Source organism: Nelumbo nucifera, chromosome 6 (genome assembly GCF_055504915.1).
Source record: "Nelumbo nucifera cultivar China Antique chromosome 6, China Antique-T2T, whole genome shotgun sequence".
NCBI classification, from domain to species: Eukaryota; Viridiplantae; Streptophyta; class Magnoliopsida; order Proteales; family Nelumbonaceae; genus Nelumbo; species Nelumbo nucifera.
The window spans coordinates 14,702,829-14,723,001 of NC_142654.1; the positions used below are offsets into that span (position 1 = coordinate 14,702,829).

The 20,173-nt window shown below is 34.9% G+C and overlaps 2 protein-coding genes across 2 annotated transcripts; both read left to right on the forward strand.

Moving 5' to 3' along the window:
- The first annotated feature begins 7,955 nt into the window (after positions 1-7,955).
- On the forward strand, positions 7,956-8,757 carry LOC104589620 (small ribosomal subunit protein eS17-like). The gene has a single exon (XM_010247996.3). The coding sequence runs from the start codon at positions 8,060-8,062 to the stop codon at positions 8,477-8,479; it is 420 nt and encodes a 139-aa protein (XP_010246298.1). The 5' UTR covers positions 7,956-8,059; the 3' UTR covers positions 8,480-8,757.
- A 5,622-nt stretch (positions 8,758-14,379) lies between these two features.
- On the forward strand, positions 14,380-15,209 carry LOC104589628 (small ribosomal subunit protein eS17-like). Its single transcript, XM_010248003.3, has one exon. It carries the CDS (start codon positions 14,540-14,542, stop codon positions 14,969-14,971), a length of 432 nt encoding a protein of 143 aa, XP_010246305.1. The 5' UTR covers positions 14,380-14,539; the 3' UTR covers positions 14,972-15,209.
- The last annotated feature ends 4,964 nt before the right edge of the window (positions 15,210-20,173 follow it).

A 20,173-nucleotide genomic window follows, 5' to 3' on the forward strand; every position in this document is an offset into this window, starting at 1 on the left:
AGAGTAAGAATATTCCCAAACTTAGCCTAAGGAATTACTTATACAAGGCCGGCCAAGTTTACCGGCATTAATTACAGAGCATATGCCGACTGCAACAAGGCTGAATAGATGGAGGGGTTGAGTTCATGAATTGGCCAAAGCTAACGCCGATGGGACTCTCCAGGGCAGGCATTGAGGTTATCATCAGAATTCACACACCACGTTGCAGCAAATAAACAAGCTATACGTGGTATCCAGAGCTCCTGACTTCATCTCTACTCTCATCAGAACCAACTACCAATAATTCATCTTCATCATAAATGACCACTGTCACTCACTACATTATAAAAATCAGAGAGCTGTCGGTCTTAAGTCCTAACTATAAATGACCACTTGCCAAAAACACAAAAAAGAATAAAAAAAAAAAAAGTCTGTATATCACGTGAAGCAGCCGACGTTTCTTCCCACCAATTATTTTATATAATAAAATAATAAGGATATATTATTTAAAACTCAACATAACTTTGTCACATTTCTCTTAAATTTATTTTAACTACTTTTTCAAAACCTCAAGAGAGCCCTTTCAGTGAATATATATATATATATATATATATATATATTGTTAGATGAATAGAACATTTGACCAAATTACACCTGAATGACCAATCAGTCATTCAGGATTTCTTGGCAAATTTGGACATCGAGCCTTAACTTCTTCATGTGGCAATGTTTTATCTTAATAGTTCTATTATATTCCTCAATATTCTGGATTTTATTTATAAACCCTTTTATGAATGAATGTTGGGTTTGTTGTAATGGATAGTAATTACTCATAAATCTCTATTAACTTCTACTTGGATGAGACACTTGTCCACTAATAACTACTCTAATGATAATAATAAGTCAAAACATATTTTATTTTATAGAAAAATAATAAATAATAATAATAATAACAATTGAAAAGATGTATTGATTGTATGTGCATGTTGACCCACATAGAACAAATACTCCATTGATCATGTGATTATTCTTGTTGGTCTATAGATAGTCCTATATGTTGAGGATATAACATCGAGGACCATAGGCCATTCGATCTAGCATCTCCCACTTAGCCGTAATAGCCCAAGATGTACTAGTTGTACAATAGTCCTGTTAACCTCATATGTCAATTAAAATTTTCCACCAATTAAATTGCGCTTGATCAATGGTTTGGCAATTATTTCACATGTCGGCATATATTTAATTCATATTTTTGATGTGTATCAAGAACATAATGATGTTGTAGTAGCATATTTTTCTAGTCAGCTTAATCTCTACATTTTTTATGAATGATGATCTGAATTGAAGCTTGATCAACAATTTTGTTCATGACTAATCTTGTAGGTGCGCCTTTCAACTTGAGATTTTCAATAATTGTATGGATCTATATTGATTCGATTGTAGTTTTATTGCATGCAATAAACTTCATTTTCATTGTGTATTTTGTTGCACATACTTCATTTCTAGGAGACTACTCCTCCTAAGAGAAAAATATAAGGCCCGTTTGGCATGTCTTTCTGTGCGGTCTTTCAGTTATTTACAAGTCGGGCAGACTGATCTTTGGTCTATTTCCGTTTGGCTCATGGAAGAATTAGTTGCCAAAAGCCGGCCGATTTTGGGCTGATTTCGGGAAACTCCAAATGAAGCTTTACACGTCTTCTGTGTTATATTCTTGCACGAAAAGATGCACAGAAAGACGTGTGTCTGCCAAACGTGCTTCGGACTGCTTAGATCTTCATGCAAAAGCTTAATGCGTCTTTTGACATTAAAAGTAGGTTGTCTCTTACAAAAGACTTGCATCACAATATTCCATCAATTTTAAATCATTGCATTGGTAGGTTAATTTAAAATAATTATTATTTTTGCTGTTTGAATAATTCTTAGTTTTCCTTTAATCATCTTCCAATGCAATTTCCAAAGTTACTTTGGTGTATATATATATATGAATTTTTGTCTTTGCTTCAATATATAATGCATTTGAGCATATGTATTTATTTTCAATTTTTAATTTATTTTTCATCTTTGGGAGTTGCATAATTGCATTTCCTTCTCATATGGAATTCTTACTAGATTACATATTTCCAATCAAAATAATTTTATTCAAGTAGGATTATTTTCAAAGAGAGGGTTATTCCCTTTCCTACAATGCGTAGTAAAAGAAATTGGCATTACATATAATATATTTTCTTTCAAATCTAGAAGTTAATCACACTTCAATTTTTATTATGTAAGAACTCCCACTATTTTTAGTATATATTTATAAAATCATGTGAGAACTACCACTATTCTTAATATATTAGTATAAATCTTCATATCCATATTATAGAAAGTGTAAGATCACTTCCCAAAGGCTCAGTTTAATTCATACTGATGAGGGTAGATTTGGCCCTCCAGTGAAATTGCGACACGTGGCACATCGTGACAACTAGGCGACACCTAGGCAACAACTTACCAAGTTGGTGTCCCACCCGGGCACTGGCCTGGCCGGCTTGGCCGGCCTGCACGTGGCTTGCGTGGTGCCTGGCGCGCAGCCTACACGCGGCCTGCGCGACCTAGCCGACCTGGATAAGACTGGCACATGATCCGACATGGCCGACCTAGCCGACCTAGATCAGCCCGACACATGATCCGACCGACCCGACCTGGCCGACCTGGCAACCCATAAGACGCCCACCGATAACGGCATGCATACCCCACAAGCTCGGTAGCTCACCAAGGAGCTCGGTAGCTCACCAAAGAGCTCGCCATGGAGCTAGGCAGCTCTCCAAGGAGCTCTCCACCAAGGAGCCAGGCAGCTCGGCAGAGCTCGCCACAAGCAGCTCGACATAGCCCAAGGAGCTCGGCATAGCTCCCTTGGACAGCTCGCCACTTGTAGGGTAGCTTGGTACAGAAGAGTAGTTTGGCGTATCGCAGGAAGATCTCCTGCCTGACAATCGTACCTGACAGATCTGGTGGCAGCGCCCACATCTCTTTCCAGGCGGCGTCGTGCCTGCCGTCTCTGAAAAGCATGGCACACCTGACGAGTCTGTACCCTGCAACAGCAACCTACACCTGTCACCTCAGTCCTGGCAATAATGGCTTGGGCAGTGGCAGTTACGCCTGATGTGACTGGGCACCACTATATAAGGACTCTAACCCCCAAAGCCAAGATGGGGAGGGAATGGAAAAATGGAGGTAATCCCTACTCTCTAGCTCTCTGCAATTAGAATGCTAACTTAGGCATCAGAGAATCCCCACCGGGTAACACCCCCGGGTGCTCTGATTCAGTTCTTGCAGGTTCCTCAACTCCCGCTGCCTACAAAGAGGAGGAAATGATGGAGTTCTTGCAGGTCCCTCAGCTCCCGCCGCCTACAAAGGAGAGGAGATCACCCCATGCAGAGGGCAGCCAGACAATTCTCCACCAGGGAGCTCGTCACCAGGCAGTTCCCCACCAGGGAGCTCGTCACCAAATAGCTCTCCACCAGGGAGCTCGTCACCAGGCAGTTTTCCACTAGGGAGCTCGTCACCAAGTAGTTCTCCACCAGGGAGCTCGTCATCAAGTAGTTCTCCACCAGGGAGCTTGTCACCAAGTAGCTCACCACCAGGGAGTTTGCCACCAACACCAAGTAGCTCATCACCAGGCAGTTTGCCACTAGGGAGCTCCATCATCCTCTGAATCACAAACCACCTGGAAGCAGGTCAAATGACGAGATACTTAGCCAAAAAAAATTGATACATCACAAAAATTGGTACGTGACCAGAAACGGTTACATCACATACAATGCTTATCTAAGTTTACGCATTAAACATTTTTTTGTCCTCTAGAATTTGCATTTTTAATCACCTCTATACCATGTATAGCCCTTAGAATCTTCTAGGTACACCTTAACCTTTAATTAGTTACCCCCCTTTTTTTACAAATAGAGTCTAACATATAAACATTTTGAACCCTATGTTTTATATGTGGTAGGTCTTGCTTCCTACCATTACATATTTCATAAGGTTCTAGTGGCTATTATGTTTATTACGTAAATTTCAATACTTATGACTTTCCCTAAAAATATTTCCTACTAAAGATTGATTTAACATATGATATCCTTTGTTTCATTTCCTCCTTTATTTTCTTCCTTTTTTAGCTCCTTACAATTGTATTTAGTAAGCCTCATTTTTTTCTTTTTTTGAAATTTTTGTTTGGATTCTTGTTCCATTTATTCTTTCCCTTGTATTTTCTTTGAATTTTTTTATTTTGTTGAGGGATATCTTCCTTTTTCATTTTCAGCCTTATTATTATTTGTTGTTGCCATCATTGCTTGTGATATTTTCTATTTTTTTTTTCCTCTCAACTTCTAAGGCCAATAGAGTAAGGAGGTTATGCATGTATTTTCTTACATGCATAATACTTTTATTAAAAGTTCTACATTGGTTTGAATCACTTTACCATATGTATCATTTATAGCTTCAAACACTGCTTTTGCATTTTCACGTTCCTCAAACATTAATTCTATATCGGGTTCCATAAAAGTTAACATGGCTAATATTGCTTTTCGATTATCTTTCACAAACTTTTCATATTCTTTATTTGTCTTTGGAGATGTCTCATCTTTTGGAGGTGAAAGAATTTTCTTGTCTAATATGTAATCTACATGTTCTCTTTCCAAAATTCTCCTAATTCTCCTATTTCACATATGAAAATTAGTTCCATTTACTTTATCAATTTTACTTAATTCACTAACTACAGCTAATGATCCTCCCACGCTTCCCGTTCCTACTCCTTTTAATGTGTATTTTAATACTATTTCACTCATACTATCCTTATTCTTCCTTAATTAATAAAAAGATAGTAATTTCTCTACTAGTTTTTATTATTTTAAACTTTAGGGGTATATTTTCTATTCCTAATTTTACAATTTTAAGGGAGTATATGTATAAGTTAGGGATCGAAGTGTGATATTCTAGAGAGGACTAAATAATAAATGTTTCAACAATTCAAAAACTGGATTGCAATTATAAGAGAATTAAGAATCACATAATAATTGTTTAAATATTATGTAGTAATCAAAACAATTTTACAAAGATATATAATTTTCTAGCAATTTAGTGCAGTAATCTATATACAATTCTCAAAACCCATCATCCAAGAGAGTGCATCTATTATTTCAAGAAGCAATAAGAGAGACAAGGAGTCATTGGACCTCTAGTACATGGTGTCCAAAACTTAATTTATTTAAAAGTTTATTTGATATGCTAATTGTTGCTCTTGAAATTCAAATGAGATTTAATAGGATAAGATGCTACCTTGAAGAGATAAAGGTAGGCAAAAGATATGCCAGTCTCCTATTAGTGACAAATTCTAGCATAAATAGGGAAGTCCAAAAAATCTAATGATCTTTTCTAGGAAATTAAATTGGAGAGTAAACAGTGGATTAGTGGTTAACTATCCAACAATTGAATCATTTAAGTGCAATAATCTTAGAAGAAGATATTGCGAAAACAATTTAAAGTTTCAAAATGGAAAATGGCCACAAGAGTTTTTGGGAGAGTAATCAACTAGAAAACAAAGAGATTAAAAATATATATCAAATGGCCCAATAAATCACTCTAACAAATAGCTATGAGATAGCTCCATCTTTTTAACAAAATTTGACCACAAAAATCAAGGAATATTATGAGAAAGAAGTTTAATCACTCCAATGTGAATCAAATACTAATGCAGTGGTTCAATGAAAAAAGAGATGCAAATCCAAAATTTTCTCATTTAAAAATATAATCAAGTAGTATCATTTTTTTTTTTTGAACTTCAAAATGATATTAATTCGTGCAATTTTTTTAGCCAACAATTTGATTGAACAAAACTAAATAACACAAAAGGGTAGATTTAATAATAGGAATTTAACAACCCAAAATTTTGAAGTGGATATAATGATCATAAAAGTTTATAAAACATGCCACTATAATTGGAAGAATAATTTCCCAAAATAAGAAAAATTTAAATAATTCACCAAATCATCACTTTTATAAATGACTATTTGTTGCTTATGAACAATCCAATGACTAAACGGTAGGATTCATATGCAATATATTTTAATGATATAAAGGAAATTATGTTTTCCAACGTGAATCAAATCAAATGGGTAATAAAAGACAAATTGGTTTGAGGAGAATAATTAGGAAGGATAAAAAAAATAAATGGAAAGACTAAACACTCCCAATCGTTTGAGTAACCAAAGTTTTAGATATTACTTTAGAAAGTCAAAAGGAGACAAAATACTCTTGCCTTTTCTGTAAGAGATAAATACAGGACATTAAATAGTAAGTAATTAATGGCATAATCAATCAAAACATTCAAAAGAAACTTATCAATTTTAAAGGCTATTCCAAAAACAGTCCAAAAATAACCAAACACCACTTTATTTCAGATAGTGGTTTCTTCAAAATAAAAGGAAAATTAGAATAACCACTAAATCACTCTAATAATACGTATATAATGCCATATCAAAAATCCAATCTCAATCACTAAGAACAAGATTAATTTGCAACCTTTTTTTTTTTGGCCCAAATAAAACTAAAAAAACAAATGTGAATAAAATAGGTAATAATGAAGGATGTAAAAAAACTCCCCAACATTTTGGCTTATAACTCAAGAGTTTTTTTTAGGGTAAATTATAAAGATTTCTTCTTTATGACAAAGATCCCCTATATTTTGTTTTGCTACAAAGACCCCTTGTACTATGACCATGAGACAACGATCCCCCTTGACCGTTAAGTTAGATGATGGAATGCTCTAAATTATCAAAATATTCTATTAAGCTTTTTCTATTTTCTTTTTTTTTTTGCCCTTTTTCTCTTAAAACCTATTTAACCTATTGTTTTCCCTTTTTTCTCTTCTTTTCCCCTCCTTCACCGTCCTCTCATTCTTTCTCTCTCCCAACTCTCTGAAATGAAAGGACGGAAGGACTTTTTTGGGAGTTGACAGAGCCGGAGACTCTCCTCCTGTAGCACTTGAAGAATCAAAGCCGGAGCCGCCTCCCCTACAATACTTGCGGAGCCAGAGCCGATGTCACATCCCAACCTGAAGACCCCATCGCCGCTGCTAATCCTTCCTTTGCCATCCAGGAATAATTATTATTATTATTGTAATTTAAAATAATTTAAAATTTACATGTGGACATTTATTGCAAGTATTTAAGTTTATTCTTAACCATATTATTATCTTTGTTATTTTTCAATTTCTATGTTAACTATGATATATGTGTGTGTATGTATAATATAAAAGTCAAGGTGGATTTCACTCCCTATCCCTATCCCCACCTCACCAAGGCAATCTCCATTTCCAATCTCATTGGGGTTTGAGAAGCCAAATTCCATTGAAAAGTTGGAATTAGAATAAATTGAAATGAAATTTCATTCCCCCAAACCAAGAATGCCATTCGAGCAAGAATAGAAATTGGATAATTTCACTTTTCGTATCCTAAATAAACAATTAGAATGGAAATGACCCAATTAAACTTAACATCTTTTTAATTATCAATGATAAATTGATAATAATGATTTAGGACTTCTTCATTTTAATAATATAACCTTAATAAAACTTACATTGAAATACTAATACTAAACTTTTTATATGTTAGCCTTAAAAACAAACTTTTTATATATTGATAAAATATATACTTTAATTTATCTTTTTAAATATATATATATATATATATATATATATATATATATATATATATATATATAAATGGGTTAGAGTAGCAATAACCAACCAGAACCGACCCAATTATTAATTGGGACAAAAGTCGCCGAAACCACCTAACCACATTCGATCTCGGTTCTATCGTGTAGACCCGACCCATTGAAAGCATAAAACCAGATCCCTAAATTACATTATGGGCAAAATTGGAATTTAAGAAAAAGGTATGAGCATGTCCCCTCCTTCAGATAACTATAAGTACATACAAGCAAAACCCTAAAACCTTTCTCCTTCTGCAACCGCGGCCGCCCGTTCCCTCCTAATCTTAACAATTGCAGGGAAACCTCTGCGACTAATCTATCGAGGGCTGCCATGGGCCGCGTTCGCACCAAGACCGTGAAGAAGTCCTCTCGGCAGGTGATCGAGAGGTACTACTCTCGGATGACCTTGGACTTCCACACCAACAAGAAGATGTTGGAGGAGGTCGCCATCATTCCTTCGAAGCGCCTGCGCAACAAGATCGCCGGATTCTGTACCCACCTCATGAAGCGAATCCAGAGAGGCCCTGTTCGTGGAATCTCTTTGAAGCTCCAGGAAGAAGAGCGCGAGCGGCGTATGGACTTCGTGCCTGAGGAATCTGCCATTAAGACCGATGTCATCGAGGTCGACAAGGAGACGATCGACATGCTTGCTGCCCTTGGAATGGCTGACCTACCCGGCGTTGTCAAGCAGGCCGAAACTGCTCTCCCTCCTCCCGCTTTCGGTAGGGGCGGTGCTGCACGGAGATACTGAAGTGTTAGGTGTGAATGGGTTGGTCGGGAAGTAAGGTTGGTGTTAACTGTAGTCCTCGCACATATTTTAGGCTCCATTTGAGGCTGGTGATACTGTTATTGTAGTTTGTCATTCTAGTTTTACTTCTTACATTAAAGGTAGTATATATATTTAATTTTGGACTTGTAGAAAGACGACATTTGAAATTTTGCTGCTTATAATTTTCTTAAATTTCATTTTAATTTAAAAAATAATGTCTTCTATATTATGGATAATGGATTCCATTTTTTGCTGGTGTATTTGATCGATACTAATAATATGATATGTCAGCTTCTGTTTGGATTATTTTTGTGAGAAATGAATTTCTTCCTGGGTCAAATTTTGTTGTGATTTTTCTGATTGTTATGAAGATTAAGTATTGTATTTGTATTCTAATTTGATATCCAATTGTTTATTGTTGGATAACATTTAGGGTTTTATCACATTAATGAGTCAATATCGACCATGGAATGTTTTCCAAAATTTCTGGGATGTGCATCAGGATCAATTGATATATACTCAATTACAAATTCCGATGCATTTTCTGCGATTGTTTTAAGAAACAGATTGTTACCTTCTAGATTTAGCACACCTCATAAATAAATATGATGTGAAGTTAATGCATCCTCAAGTTCCATATTCTAGTTTATGACTACATGTGATTTTGTTCATTTAAAGGAATTGCTCCATGCATACTTATTAGAATCATTGTTTATCCATGCGGTCCATTTCACTGAATTAAATCTGTTGTTAATTAACCTGCTTTGTCTCTTTACACATCTTTTTGCTTGGGACCATAATCGGTTTCTCATTTGTAGGTTATCACCTTATGGTCATGGGATCATCTTTGCTATAATGGGTGTCAGGTCAATTCTATTGTAGCCTTGTAGGCAGAAGGCAATGAGTCAGGGTGGAAGTTTGAAGAAAATGGCACATGATTTAGAGGGAATAGATTTGGTAATTTCTGTTTCAAAGAAAGTTTCAGAGGCATGGTAGAGAAAGATTTCATGGAGAAGGGAATAGTTCAGGAAAGTTCTAAGAATAGTAAATTCAGTAATAGGTTTCCACTTTTTGAATTATGGGGGAGTGGCACCACATTTAAAAGGGATTGTAATGTGAGTTGTTTTATTGGAAGGGGGACTAGAATTTTTTCAGAAAAATGATAGGCGTTTGTTGAGAATGGGTAGGCCAGATGGCAGAGGACAGAAAAGGCTGTTGGGGAAACTTTATAGGTTCATAGATTTTAAAGGAAGGTTTAGAGGTAATTTTGGAACTCATTTGTTAGGTCATTATATGAGATTGGTGGCACATAGGGATGAAGTTATTGTTGATCATATGTTAGTCCTTGACAAAGACCAGGTGGAAAGTTGTAATTTATCAAGTATAGACAAGTGTATCTGGGTAAAAACTAGATTTTTACATAACCTATAGGGTTGGATGTATGTTGTAGTTAGTGAAGGATCTTTAATTACGGATGGAGGATTTGCATCATACTCCATTATCTCAATCCAAAGGTGAGCGGATTGATTTTGTAAAGTTCTGCAGAGGAAAGATTACTATGGCAACTAAAGTATTAGTTGTGGAGGACATAAATTCAATGTTTTAGAATGTGGAGGCATGATGCGAGGCGTTCCACTACCTGGAGGCATGAGGTGTAGTTCAGAATGTATGAGGCATAAGCCTCCTGAACACAAGGAGGCTTACGCCTCGTTAAGAGGAGGGGAATGAGGAGAAAGAAGAGGGAGGAGGGGGAGGAGGAAGAAGAGGAAAGGGGATCTGTTTTTTCTTTATTTTTAATAGAAATCTTTTATATTAAGAAAAGTGAATATGCATAATTGTAAAATTAGAAGCAACAACCAATATAGGATACCTAATTGTAAAATAGAATGAACTATGACTAAAATCACAAAACTAACTTGTTTATATATGGCCAAAAGTTTAGGTTGCAGGCATTGCCCATAATCCTGCAGACTTGTTTGGACATGCCTTAAGGAGCCTTTATAGAGGCGGAGGGATTTCCTAGGATTAGGAATGCAAAATATTTAACATCACACATTCACACTATCTACTTGAATTTTTGAATGCCTGAAGCGATTTGGTATGATCCACATATGCTTGCTTTCACTTCCACAATTTTTACTTTGAACATGTTTTATGTTATGCTTATGTTTTTTTGAATTTGAGCCCATAAGCTTTTTAAAACATTTAATTTCTTTAAGAATTCAAATGTGTATTTTTATCTATTCTTCCTTTTTTGAATTTTTTTTGACATGCACTTTGCTTCGAAAAGGCATGGCACACTTTGCACCTTGGGTTCTAGAAGGCCTTGTGCTTTTTAAAACACTGGTGTCTCAAATTTTTTTTTAAAAACATAAAATATATTTGTGTTTCGTTATATTCATGCTGTTGCTTGTAATATTTGTGAGGGAACATGATTTGGCTAATTATATATATAATAGAAAAAAGCATAAAACAAAAGAAGGCGATGGAGGAATTCTTTTATACTTTTCTCCGAGTGGTGGTATTTTGGTGTGGAGTTGCCACACACAAAGAGGATATGGAGGAATTCTTTGAAAAGCAAAGACTATAGGTCCCTATTATATGAAGAGCTTTAACTTTTTTATGTTTGCAAAACTAAAACTGTAAACTAAATGTTAATATCATTATTTTCTTTCATAGTAGTAATTTATATCAACTTATTTATGAGATTGCATCATCAACATCTTAAGTTTAGAAAATATGTGCTTTTATCCATTAGTCAGCAATCAGCATCTGAAGCACCAAACAGTCATCACATTGACTAGGGAAGCCAAAACAACTAGTCATTACCTCACCACATTGATTACACTGTCTCAATTCATCGAATAGAGAAGTCATCCTTGCTGATTAGCATCACAAAGACCATTGTGGCTGTAGAAGCTGATTAAAGAGGTAAGCACCAAGATTTGTTGGGATACATTATTGAGAAGAATGAGGGGACTGTTGAGGTGGTGAATGTGGAAAAATCAGAGGTTGATGGTTCACTTGACATTTTGGGCGATGGTGATACCATTGTTTGGTTTCAAGGTTGGTTGCGAGGGGAAGGAAATACTGTTGATGGGATTGAACAAGGTTCAGGGGAGGGAGTTTATGAGGTGGATCCTTAACTGATTGTGAAGGAGTCAAGGAGATTCTGGCATCATAAAGGAAGAAAATCCAGCAACTGCAGGACCTAAATTGGACAATTAACAGAAATCCTATTGAAAGAATGGTTTAATAACATCTCAAGTTGCACCCGACAACCTATATTTAGCATTTTGTTAATGAAGTGTTTGAATAGGAAGTTTGACATTTTAAGCCATTTCGAGATTCTAATAAAGATCAACAAAATGTTTGCCCATACTTTTTTATTGATCTATATAACAAGATTCTTAGCCATCGATTCCTCTTTCAAGCCACATTTTTCCTAAAACCAAATCTTTACTCATGTACTCATTTTCTAGGAGAAAATGATCCATGTGTGCAAACTTTGGAACACCTGCAACAGCAAATGAATAGCCCAATTTTATGGTGCGAAGGACTCATATTCATGCTAATGATGGAAGACCTTTAGACAGTTTATCATATGACTGTATTACATCAGTATACTAACCAGTTGTTTTCAGTTTTATTTACTTTATCAACCCAATATTCAACTTTGGCACTTGAAAATCGACGACATGATAAATAGGGGTTTTATTATGATTTATTTCATTAAGAATATCATATATTTTCTTTGATAAGTTATTCTTGTTGTGATTGCTAACACGGTTCAGGCAACAGATTCCTTAGTCATGAAGTCCATCTGACCCAGTTAGGATCTGTGATATGAAATATGTTTTTTTTTTTTTAGCATAGGTTGTTTTAACGCGGTAGGCAATAAAGCATTTTTTGTTTTAATAGTTGTAAGCAATAAAGCATTTGGACATGTATCTAATCAAATTCTGGTATAGTAAATGCCTAAATGGATACTGATAAAAAAAGCCTAAATGGAGAGGATGTTCAACAATTGCTATCATGTTATCCAAGTTCCAAGCTCTAATAGCAAAATAATTAAAATTGTCACCAACCAACCAAATCCAAATATCTAATGGAGAGGAGACAAAAGAAATGTTGTAAATAAAAGGAAACAACGTCTGTTCAAGCGAGGAGTGGTGTGCATACACTGATTTCCATCCTCATCAGCATAATGGCCATTATCATCAAAGTATGAGAAATGGAGGTATCATTACTCTATTACATTGTAAAAGATTGGTTGGCTAACTGTGATCTTTCTCATGAATTATATAGATAAAAAGGAAAATAAAAAATAAAGCCTTATCAATCACATCGACTTTGAAGCAGTGTTTTCAAACTGTTATTTATCTGGGCGGTTTAACCGGCACCTGGCATGAATTCCAGTCCTAATAAATTCCAAATAAACTCTGTATCTCTTGCCCAAATTAACTCTTCCAAATCTGAGTTGGTTGGAAATCAAAAACCATTTGACCCAAGTGATTGAATCGTCAACCCGACCTGGGCAACTGTAAAAAAGTTTTTGGAGGCCATAGTAGTAGTAATGGTTAGGTTTTGTGTCTTTTTTTTCGGTTTTTTATTTTTTATGATATATGCAATGCAAGGTGTCTTGACCATGTGTATGGATGTTTGAATTATTCACCTGTGACTCTTGGGGGGAAATGTTTAATCTATATTGGTTTTTAAGAAACGCTACTTCCTCTTTTGTTCGTTAGCATTTTACAAATACCTAGTGCAGTTTTTCAGGGCGTGTGGCATTCGGCTGCAAATATATAGTAATTTGAATAATGACGTTAATTGAATTGGCTAAAATGATTTGCTATTCCACCTATAAAATTATTTGAAGTTTGTGAGTCATGACTATACATGGAATGTTAGTTGGGGTCTTGGGTATTATTTTTTAGAATTAAGAATTTAAGATAACTGAAAAAATGAAGTTAATGTTCCTATAATTATATAAATTAGAGTTTTTATAAATATATTAAAGGGCCCCTCTTGAAGTTTTTTTTTTTTTTTTTTTTTAGAAGGTAGAAGACAAGATAATATTCACAAAGAACACTATCAAAAAACAAACTATCTGTAACCATTTTGAACATTGTTCAATTTATTAATTTTTCAACACTATATTAACATAGTATGCAATTTATATCAACTTCCTCTTGTTCATAATGTTATTAATTATTTATGTTTCCTATAAACATTATTTAAACGTAGTTGAATCAAATAGGGCTGGACCCATATCCAATCTAATTATAAATAACTCGAATTTGAATTCAGATAAACAGAAACCAATAATCATTTGGAACTGGTATAACTGATAATTGAGCTGATATAACTGAACAATGGTTTTTGATTGTTTATATATAAATATAAATATATACATATATATATATTTATTTATTTATTTTTAAGTTAGAATGGACCATCTGTTCGATCTGAACGGTTGGACCACTCAACTCTGGAGCTGATCCCCAAAACAGTTTTATGTCCGGTCTGTATAGACTAGTAAAAAATGGTTTCAATATTATGGTTTAGTGAGGTGTTTATAATATGAATGTTCTTATTTTCATTTGTTTTTGAAATTACCACGTCGATGATCGAACTGTGTTTTTATTTTAAAAATTTAAAATCAAGTTGATTGTGTTTAAAAAAAAATAGTAAATGTTTTTTGAATATCCGATCGTTTACGTTAAGATCGGATCGGATTTGGATTAAAATTAAACGAATCAAATTTGGATCTACCTACGTCCGCTTCGATTCAATCCGTGTTCAACCCTAAAAATCATGGGCATATATGGAAATTTAAGAATCGTGTTTTTTTATTTTTGGAAATTTATAAATTGTATGAACTATGGATGATATCTCTCTCCCGCCTCCCTGTAGAAACACTAGATACGAGCAAAACCCTAAACCTTTTTACTCCTGCAGAGTGCAGCCGCGGCCGCTCTTCCTGTCTTAATCTTTTCGGATTGCAGGTAAGCTGCTGCGACTAATCTACCGAGGGTTGCAATGGGTCGCGTTCGCACCAAAACCGTGAAGAAATCCTCCCGGCAGGTGATCGAGAGGTACTACTCTCGGATGACCTTGGACTTCCACACCAACAAGAAGATGTTGGAGGAGGTCGCCATCATTCCCTCGAAGCGCCTGCGCAACAAGATCGCCGGATTCTGTACCCACCTCATGAAGCGAATCCAGAGAGGCCCTGTTCGTGGAATCTCTTTGAAGCTCCAAGAAGAAGAGCGCGAGCGGCGTATGGACTTCGTGCCTGAGGAGTCCGCCATTAAGACCGATGTCATCGAGGTCGACAAGGAGACGATGGACATGCTTGCTGCCCTTGGAATGGCTGACCTACCCGGCGTCGTCAAGCAGGCTGAGCCGGCTCTCCCTCCTCCCGCTTTCGGTAGGGGCGGTGCTGCTGGTGGGGCTGCACGGAGATATTGAAGTGTTAAACGTGAATGGGTTGAGCGGGAAATGAGGTTAGTGTTATTTGTAGTTGGCGGACCTGTTTTTGGCTTCATTTGAGGTGGTTGCCACTGTTATTTTAGTTTTGAATCTGAGATTAAAGGTAGTATACGGTTAATTTTAGACTTGTATAAGGACAACATTTGAAGTTTTGCTGCTTCTCGTTTTCTTAAATTTCATTCGAATGAAAAAGTAATGTCGACCATCTTATGGATAATGGTTTTTGTCTTCTGATAGTGCATTTGATTTTTTATGTTTGATAAACAAAAGGGTTATATTATAAAAACTGGAAATTTACAAGGTCCAGTACATTAGAAAGCCAAGCTGGTTGACAATCAAAAAGAAATTAATCATGAGTAGAAGTTTTAGCAGCTTGGGCTAGTTGGTGCTTTGGCAAATTATGTTGCCTATTTACAAATCAAAAAGAGACTATAGATAACCGAGTTAACAAGTTCTTGAACTTCACAAGTGGCAACAGGCAGGATCAAGGAAGTGGAAAATTTAACTGAAGTGCATTCAGTACAGTAAGAGAAGTCCAGGCAAATAAGTAGCCCACGAGGTGTATGTTGCAATGCAACTTGAGCTCTGGTAAACAACCAATTATTCTGCCTCTTCTACAGATCCTGAACTTTGAGATCAACCACTAAACGCACCTAGACAGGAAGAATTAGAGATGCAAATACTACCAAAAGAACTTAGGTTAGATAAAGTACTCCTCTATCAGTAAAGGGACTATTGATTGATACCAGATATCCCAACTTTTGTTAGGTTGCTTTTGTGATGGAATCATGGAACATGATTTTCTGATGGTAGTGAATGAATTCTCTATAAGTTTTACTCCATGTGTTGGTATGGAGTTGCCACAAACAAAGTGGACATCAAGTAGTCAAGGCTGCACTCTTTCTTTGGCTGCATCCTCTATCATAAAATAGGTCCAATTTTTTATGTTTGCAGAACAAAGACCGTAAATCAAATGTTCAATTATCACTCTTTGCCTGCGTAGTTGTAATCTGTTTAACTTATTATATGGGATTCCATCATCAGTATCTTGGTTAAATTTAAAACATTTTGTCTTTTTCATCGGCCAATAATTGCTTCACCACATTGAAAACACTGCTTCAATTCTCATTTGATGGAGAATCCTAGAGAAAGAAGGATGAGCAAGAATGTTAAAGAGTTAAATATGAAGATTTGTTAACATGAGCAAGAAGGATGAGCAGAATGTTGGGGAGCGGAAGTAAGGTTGAAGGTTCACTAGAAATTCTGAGGGGGAGTTCTGAATTTTCTTTTCTCAGTAAGGTTGGTTGTGAGGTGAACTGCAATAATGTTGATGGGATTGAGAAAAGTTTGTGTGAGGAAGTACATGTGGTGGATCATCAACTGATGGTGGTGAGGGAGATCTCGGCATCATAAAGGAAGATAATCCAAAAGTTGGACGGGTTTCCTTGTATCATAAAAGTGAAAACAGTTATTATATGTGCTGTGAGGAGTTAAAATCACATCATGGTCTAGTTGAGAAATTAGATGGTGTGTGCAAAGTTTTCGAGACATCAAGAGCACTTGGATGCCTTGTCGCCTAGGTGATGGGTTTTGAAAATAACAGAAATCCTTAAAGTTAATTTCTTATTTCCTATATTAACCAAAAATTGTCTACAAGCAGTAGTAAGAATTCAATAAAGCAATTACATTAACAAAATAAATGAATATTATTAGTTCTTAATCTGCACCCAATTCTCTGCAGCTAAGGGTGCCAATGGGCCAGTTTTGTATTGGACCCTGTTCAGTCCAAAATCAATTTGGATGAATTGGACGGACCAACAAGACATATTGGGTTGGATTAGTCCATTCCAAAATATTTATTAAATTGGATTGGACCCGGTTCATTGGGTTGGATTAAGCCAGTTTTTTAGTCCATTAATATAAGATAAAAATATACGTGTCAATGGAATTGGGTTTGGATTAAAACCAATCTAAATCAAAATGAATTTAAACAGATTGGACAGTCCAGACATTAAATTGGACTTGTCCAAAATTGTCCAAAATATATATTGGATTGAATTGGACCTGGTCCATTTATAGTTGACTGACTGGATCAGATTTGACCAATTCCACTCCAATTGACACTCCTATCCGCAGCCATCAACTTCCACGCATTTTTTAATCCAATTTCCCCCTGGAGCCCTTGTTTTTACTACTAGTAAATTTACTGAGAAGAAAGGCCCAGAACCCCTTCTTAAAAAAGGGAAAAAAGAAAAGAAAAAACTAAAAGGAACCAGAATTATCCGTTTGAATCAAAATTAAAAAAGTGGTATAAATGGTTTTGTGTAGATGTATGTGTAGCGGGTATAACTTAAAAATGCTGCATTAGTAATGCCAAATGATCAGATCGAATCAGATATGAGGGAGATCCTAATTTGATTCATTTATATTCAAATGGGATCTTATCCCTAGGATATAAAGCGATTGAATATTGAATAGCATTAATAAATTAAATTAATTGATAAAAAATTGCATTAATAAATTAAACTAAAAGTGTTCAAAATATTTTATGTTATTAATAAAGTGAAGATGAAACAAAATATATTGAATGTAAATTTTATGAAAACTCCAACCAGTGACGCTTTACTTAGAACACAATATGCAATTAAACCAACTTTATAAAATAGATAAGAGTATAAATTTCAAGTGTATACAATCATATACACTTTGGTTAAATCCAATTCGATTATATTGGATCACATCAGGGTGGATCCATTTTTGATCAAATATAAACAAATTGAATTTATATCACCCTTAACGGATCAAATTGAAATTTGAATTCAGATAAACTGATATCTTCCATCACCACTTTGATGGAAGATATATAGGGGTGGATTCAAGGCGACCGAATTGAATGTCTGGATATTTGAGTTCGGCTTGCCAATAAGCTATGAGGCTTGAGTTTGATTTGAGTTAAAGACTTGAAATCAATTTCGGCTCAAGTCAAAAGCTTGTAAGTTTAAGCTCGGATTAATTTGTGTTCAACTGTGATTCAACCTTTTATAAAAATTAAAAATTATACAATTTTTTATTTTATATGTATATAAAAGCTCGATTAGGCTCGTGAGCCTTATGAGCTGAGTTTTACTAAGTTCGAGCTTGGCTCGATTAACAAATAAGCCTATCTATTGGGCTCAAGCTCAATTTAGACCGAGCCAACTTGAGTTTTTCATGTTAAAGATGTCAACCATTGTTTCGAAAGGCTTTTGAGGTGAGGCCAAAGGCCTAAGCCTCAAGGCGAAACTGAGAAAAAAAGGCCTGGCCACACTAGTTTCAGACCCCACCAACAAGGCCGAGGCCTTGAGTTGTTTGAGGCTTATGGCTTTGGACCTTTGGCCTCAAAATATCCAAGGCCTGGGCTTCAACTATTTGGCACACTAATGTTGAACATAGGGGTAAAACAGAAATTTAAGGCAAACAAAAAATAATGCATTGTTTTGTATATATTAGTGTATTGAACAAATAAATAAGCATACAAATAACAAAAAATGCATATAATTGCATAAAAAAATAGCTTGATTTATTATTCATGCTTTATTCTTACCTACTTGCCCATTTACCCTATACTTGTTACTATTTCTTCTAAAACATAGGCATCGCCATAGATGGTCACTTTAACTAATGCATACAAGGGCAATAAACGAAGCAAGAACGCTTTGCTCTTAAAACACTATTGGTTTATATCCTTGAATTGAAAAAGTTTTGACTCATATGATTTTGTTCTTATATTGTTTAGATTTTAGGGAAAAAACCACCCTGACAAGATTCTAACCCATGCAAGGTTCAAAGTATCAATACAACTGTGGGGTACTAAAATACGTATTAAGTAACATATAATTAACATTCCTGTGAAATTTTGAAAAAAAAAAAAAAGATGTACATTTGAATTATATTGATACTTTGGACCATGAAACCTATGTCTAATATATCAAACAAGCCTTATAATATCTTAATTTAATTTATATTTTTCATGTTTTTATCATTTATGAATTATTTCTCTCTTTTTTTTTTTGTTCCAGGCTTACATTTTAAAATGCCTTAAAGGCTTACGCCTCACCCCTATTAGATCCAACCGCCTCACCTCTGCCTTTAACACTGATTCACGTAACATTTGCTTTGAATAAATTCTTGCTAACTAAAGAATGATTTCAACAACAAAATATGTTTTTACATTTTTCTAGGGTAAGGCTAATAAGGTGCACTATTAGGTGTATGTATGTGTTAGGGTGTCAAACGGTGTCCATTTGTCTGGATTCAAAATTTAATTCAATCCCATTAATGGGGCCCAAATTCCATCCGTTTACAATTGAATCTAATATGTATCCATTCTTTTTCCGATCCAATAAAATCCAATCCGATTTTCACTTCATATTTTTCATGAAATAAAATATGAAAGTCATTTTTAGTTTATTTTATTAATAATATGTAATTTTGATCATTTTTAATTTATTTTATTAATAATATGTAATTTTGATCATTTTTAGTTTGATTTACTTATACTATTCAATAATCTATTACATTTGTAATTGTTTTGGATCCAATGCAGAAGATCGGATTCCAATTTAAATATAAACACTACTAATATCCAATTCAATTTGCAGCCCTAGCGTAGTGTTGTATATGATACATGCACCAAAATCTTTTATGGAGCCTCTTACAAGTGATTATTTAATCATGTGGTAACATGGGTCCACATTTAAATGGACGTGGGGTCCAAAATATCAAAAAAGAATAAATATGAAAAATAACAATAATACGGTAGGATTGGGTATACTTTATCATAATTTTTACTTGAAGCTTTTTTTTTTTTTTTTAGGAAACCGATAATCATATCATTCAAGAAGAAAATACAATTACAAACTGAAACAGGGATAAGGGAAAACAGAAAAAAACAAGCAAATACAAATAAATTAAAGAATACATTGAAAACTTCCCCATAGTTTCAAGTATAACAACTGCAGTTCCATGGACATTGTTTTAGTGTAAAAATATATATAACAAAATATTCAACAGTATACACTCAAATTTCAATCTCAGCTAGCAAGGAGCTCACAACCTCCTCAAAAATTTATTTACTAAAAAATGAATGGGGATGGATGTGTGCTCATAAATCATAATAGAGCTGGGATCTCATACCCCACA

Coding starts and splice junctions, on each gene's coding strand:
- LOC104589620 (XM_010247996.3), top strand. CDS start 8,060: ATGGGCCGCGTTCGCACCAAGACCGTGAAGAAGTCCTCTCGGCAGGTG.
- LOC104589628 (XM_010248003.3), top strand. CDS start 14,540: ATGGGTCGCGTTCGCACCAAAACCGTGAAGAAATCCTCCCGGCAGGTG.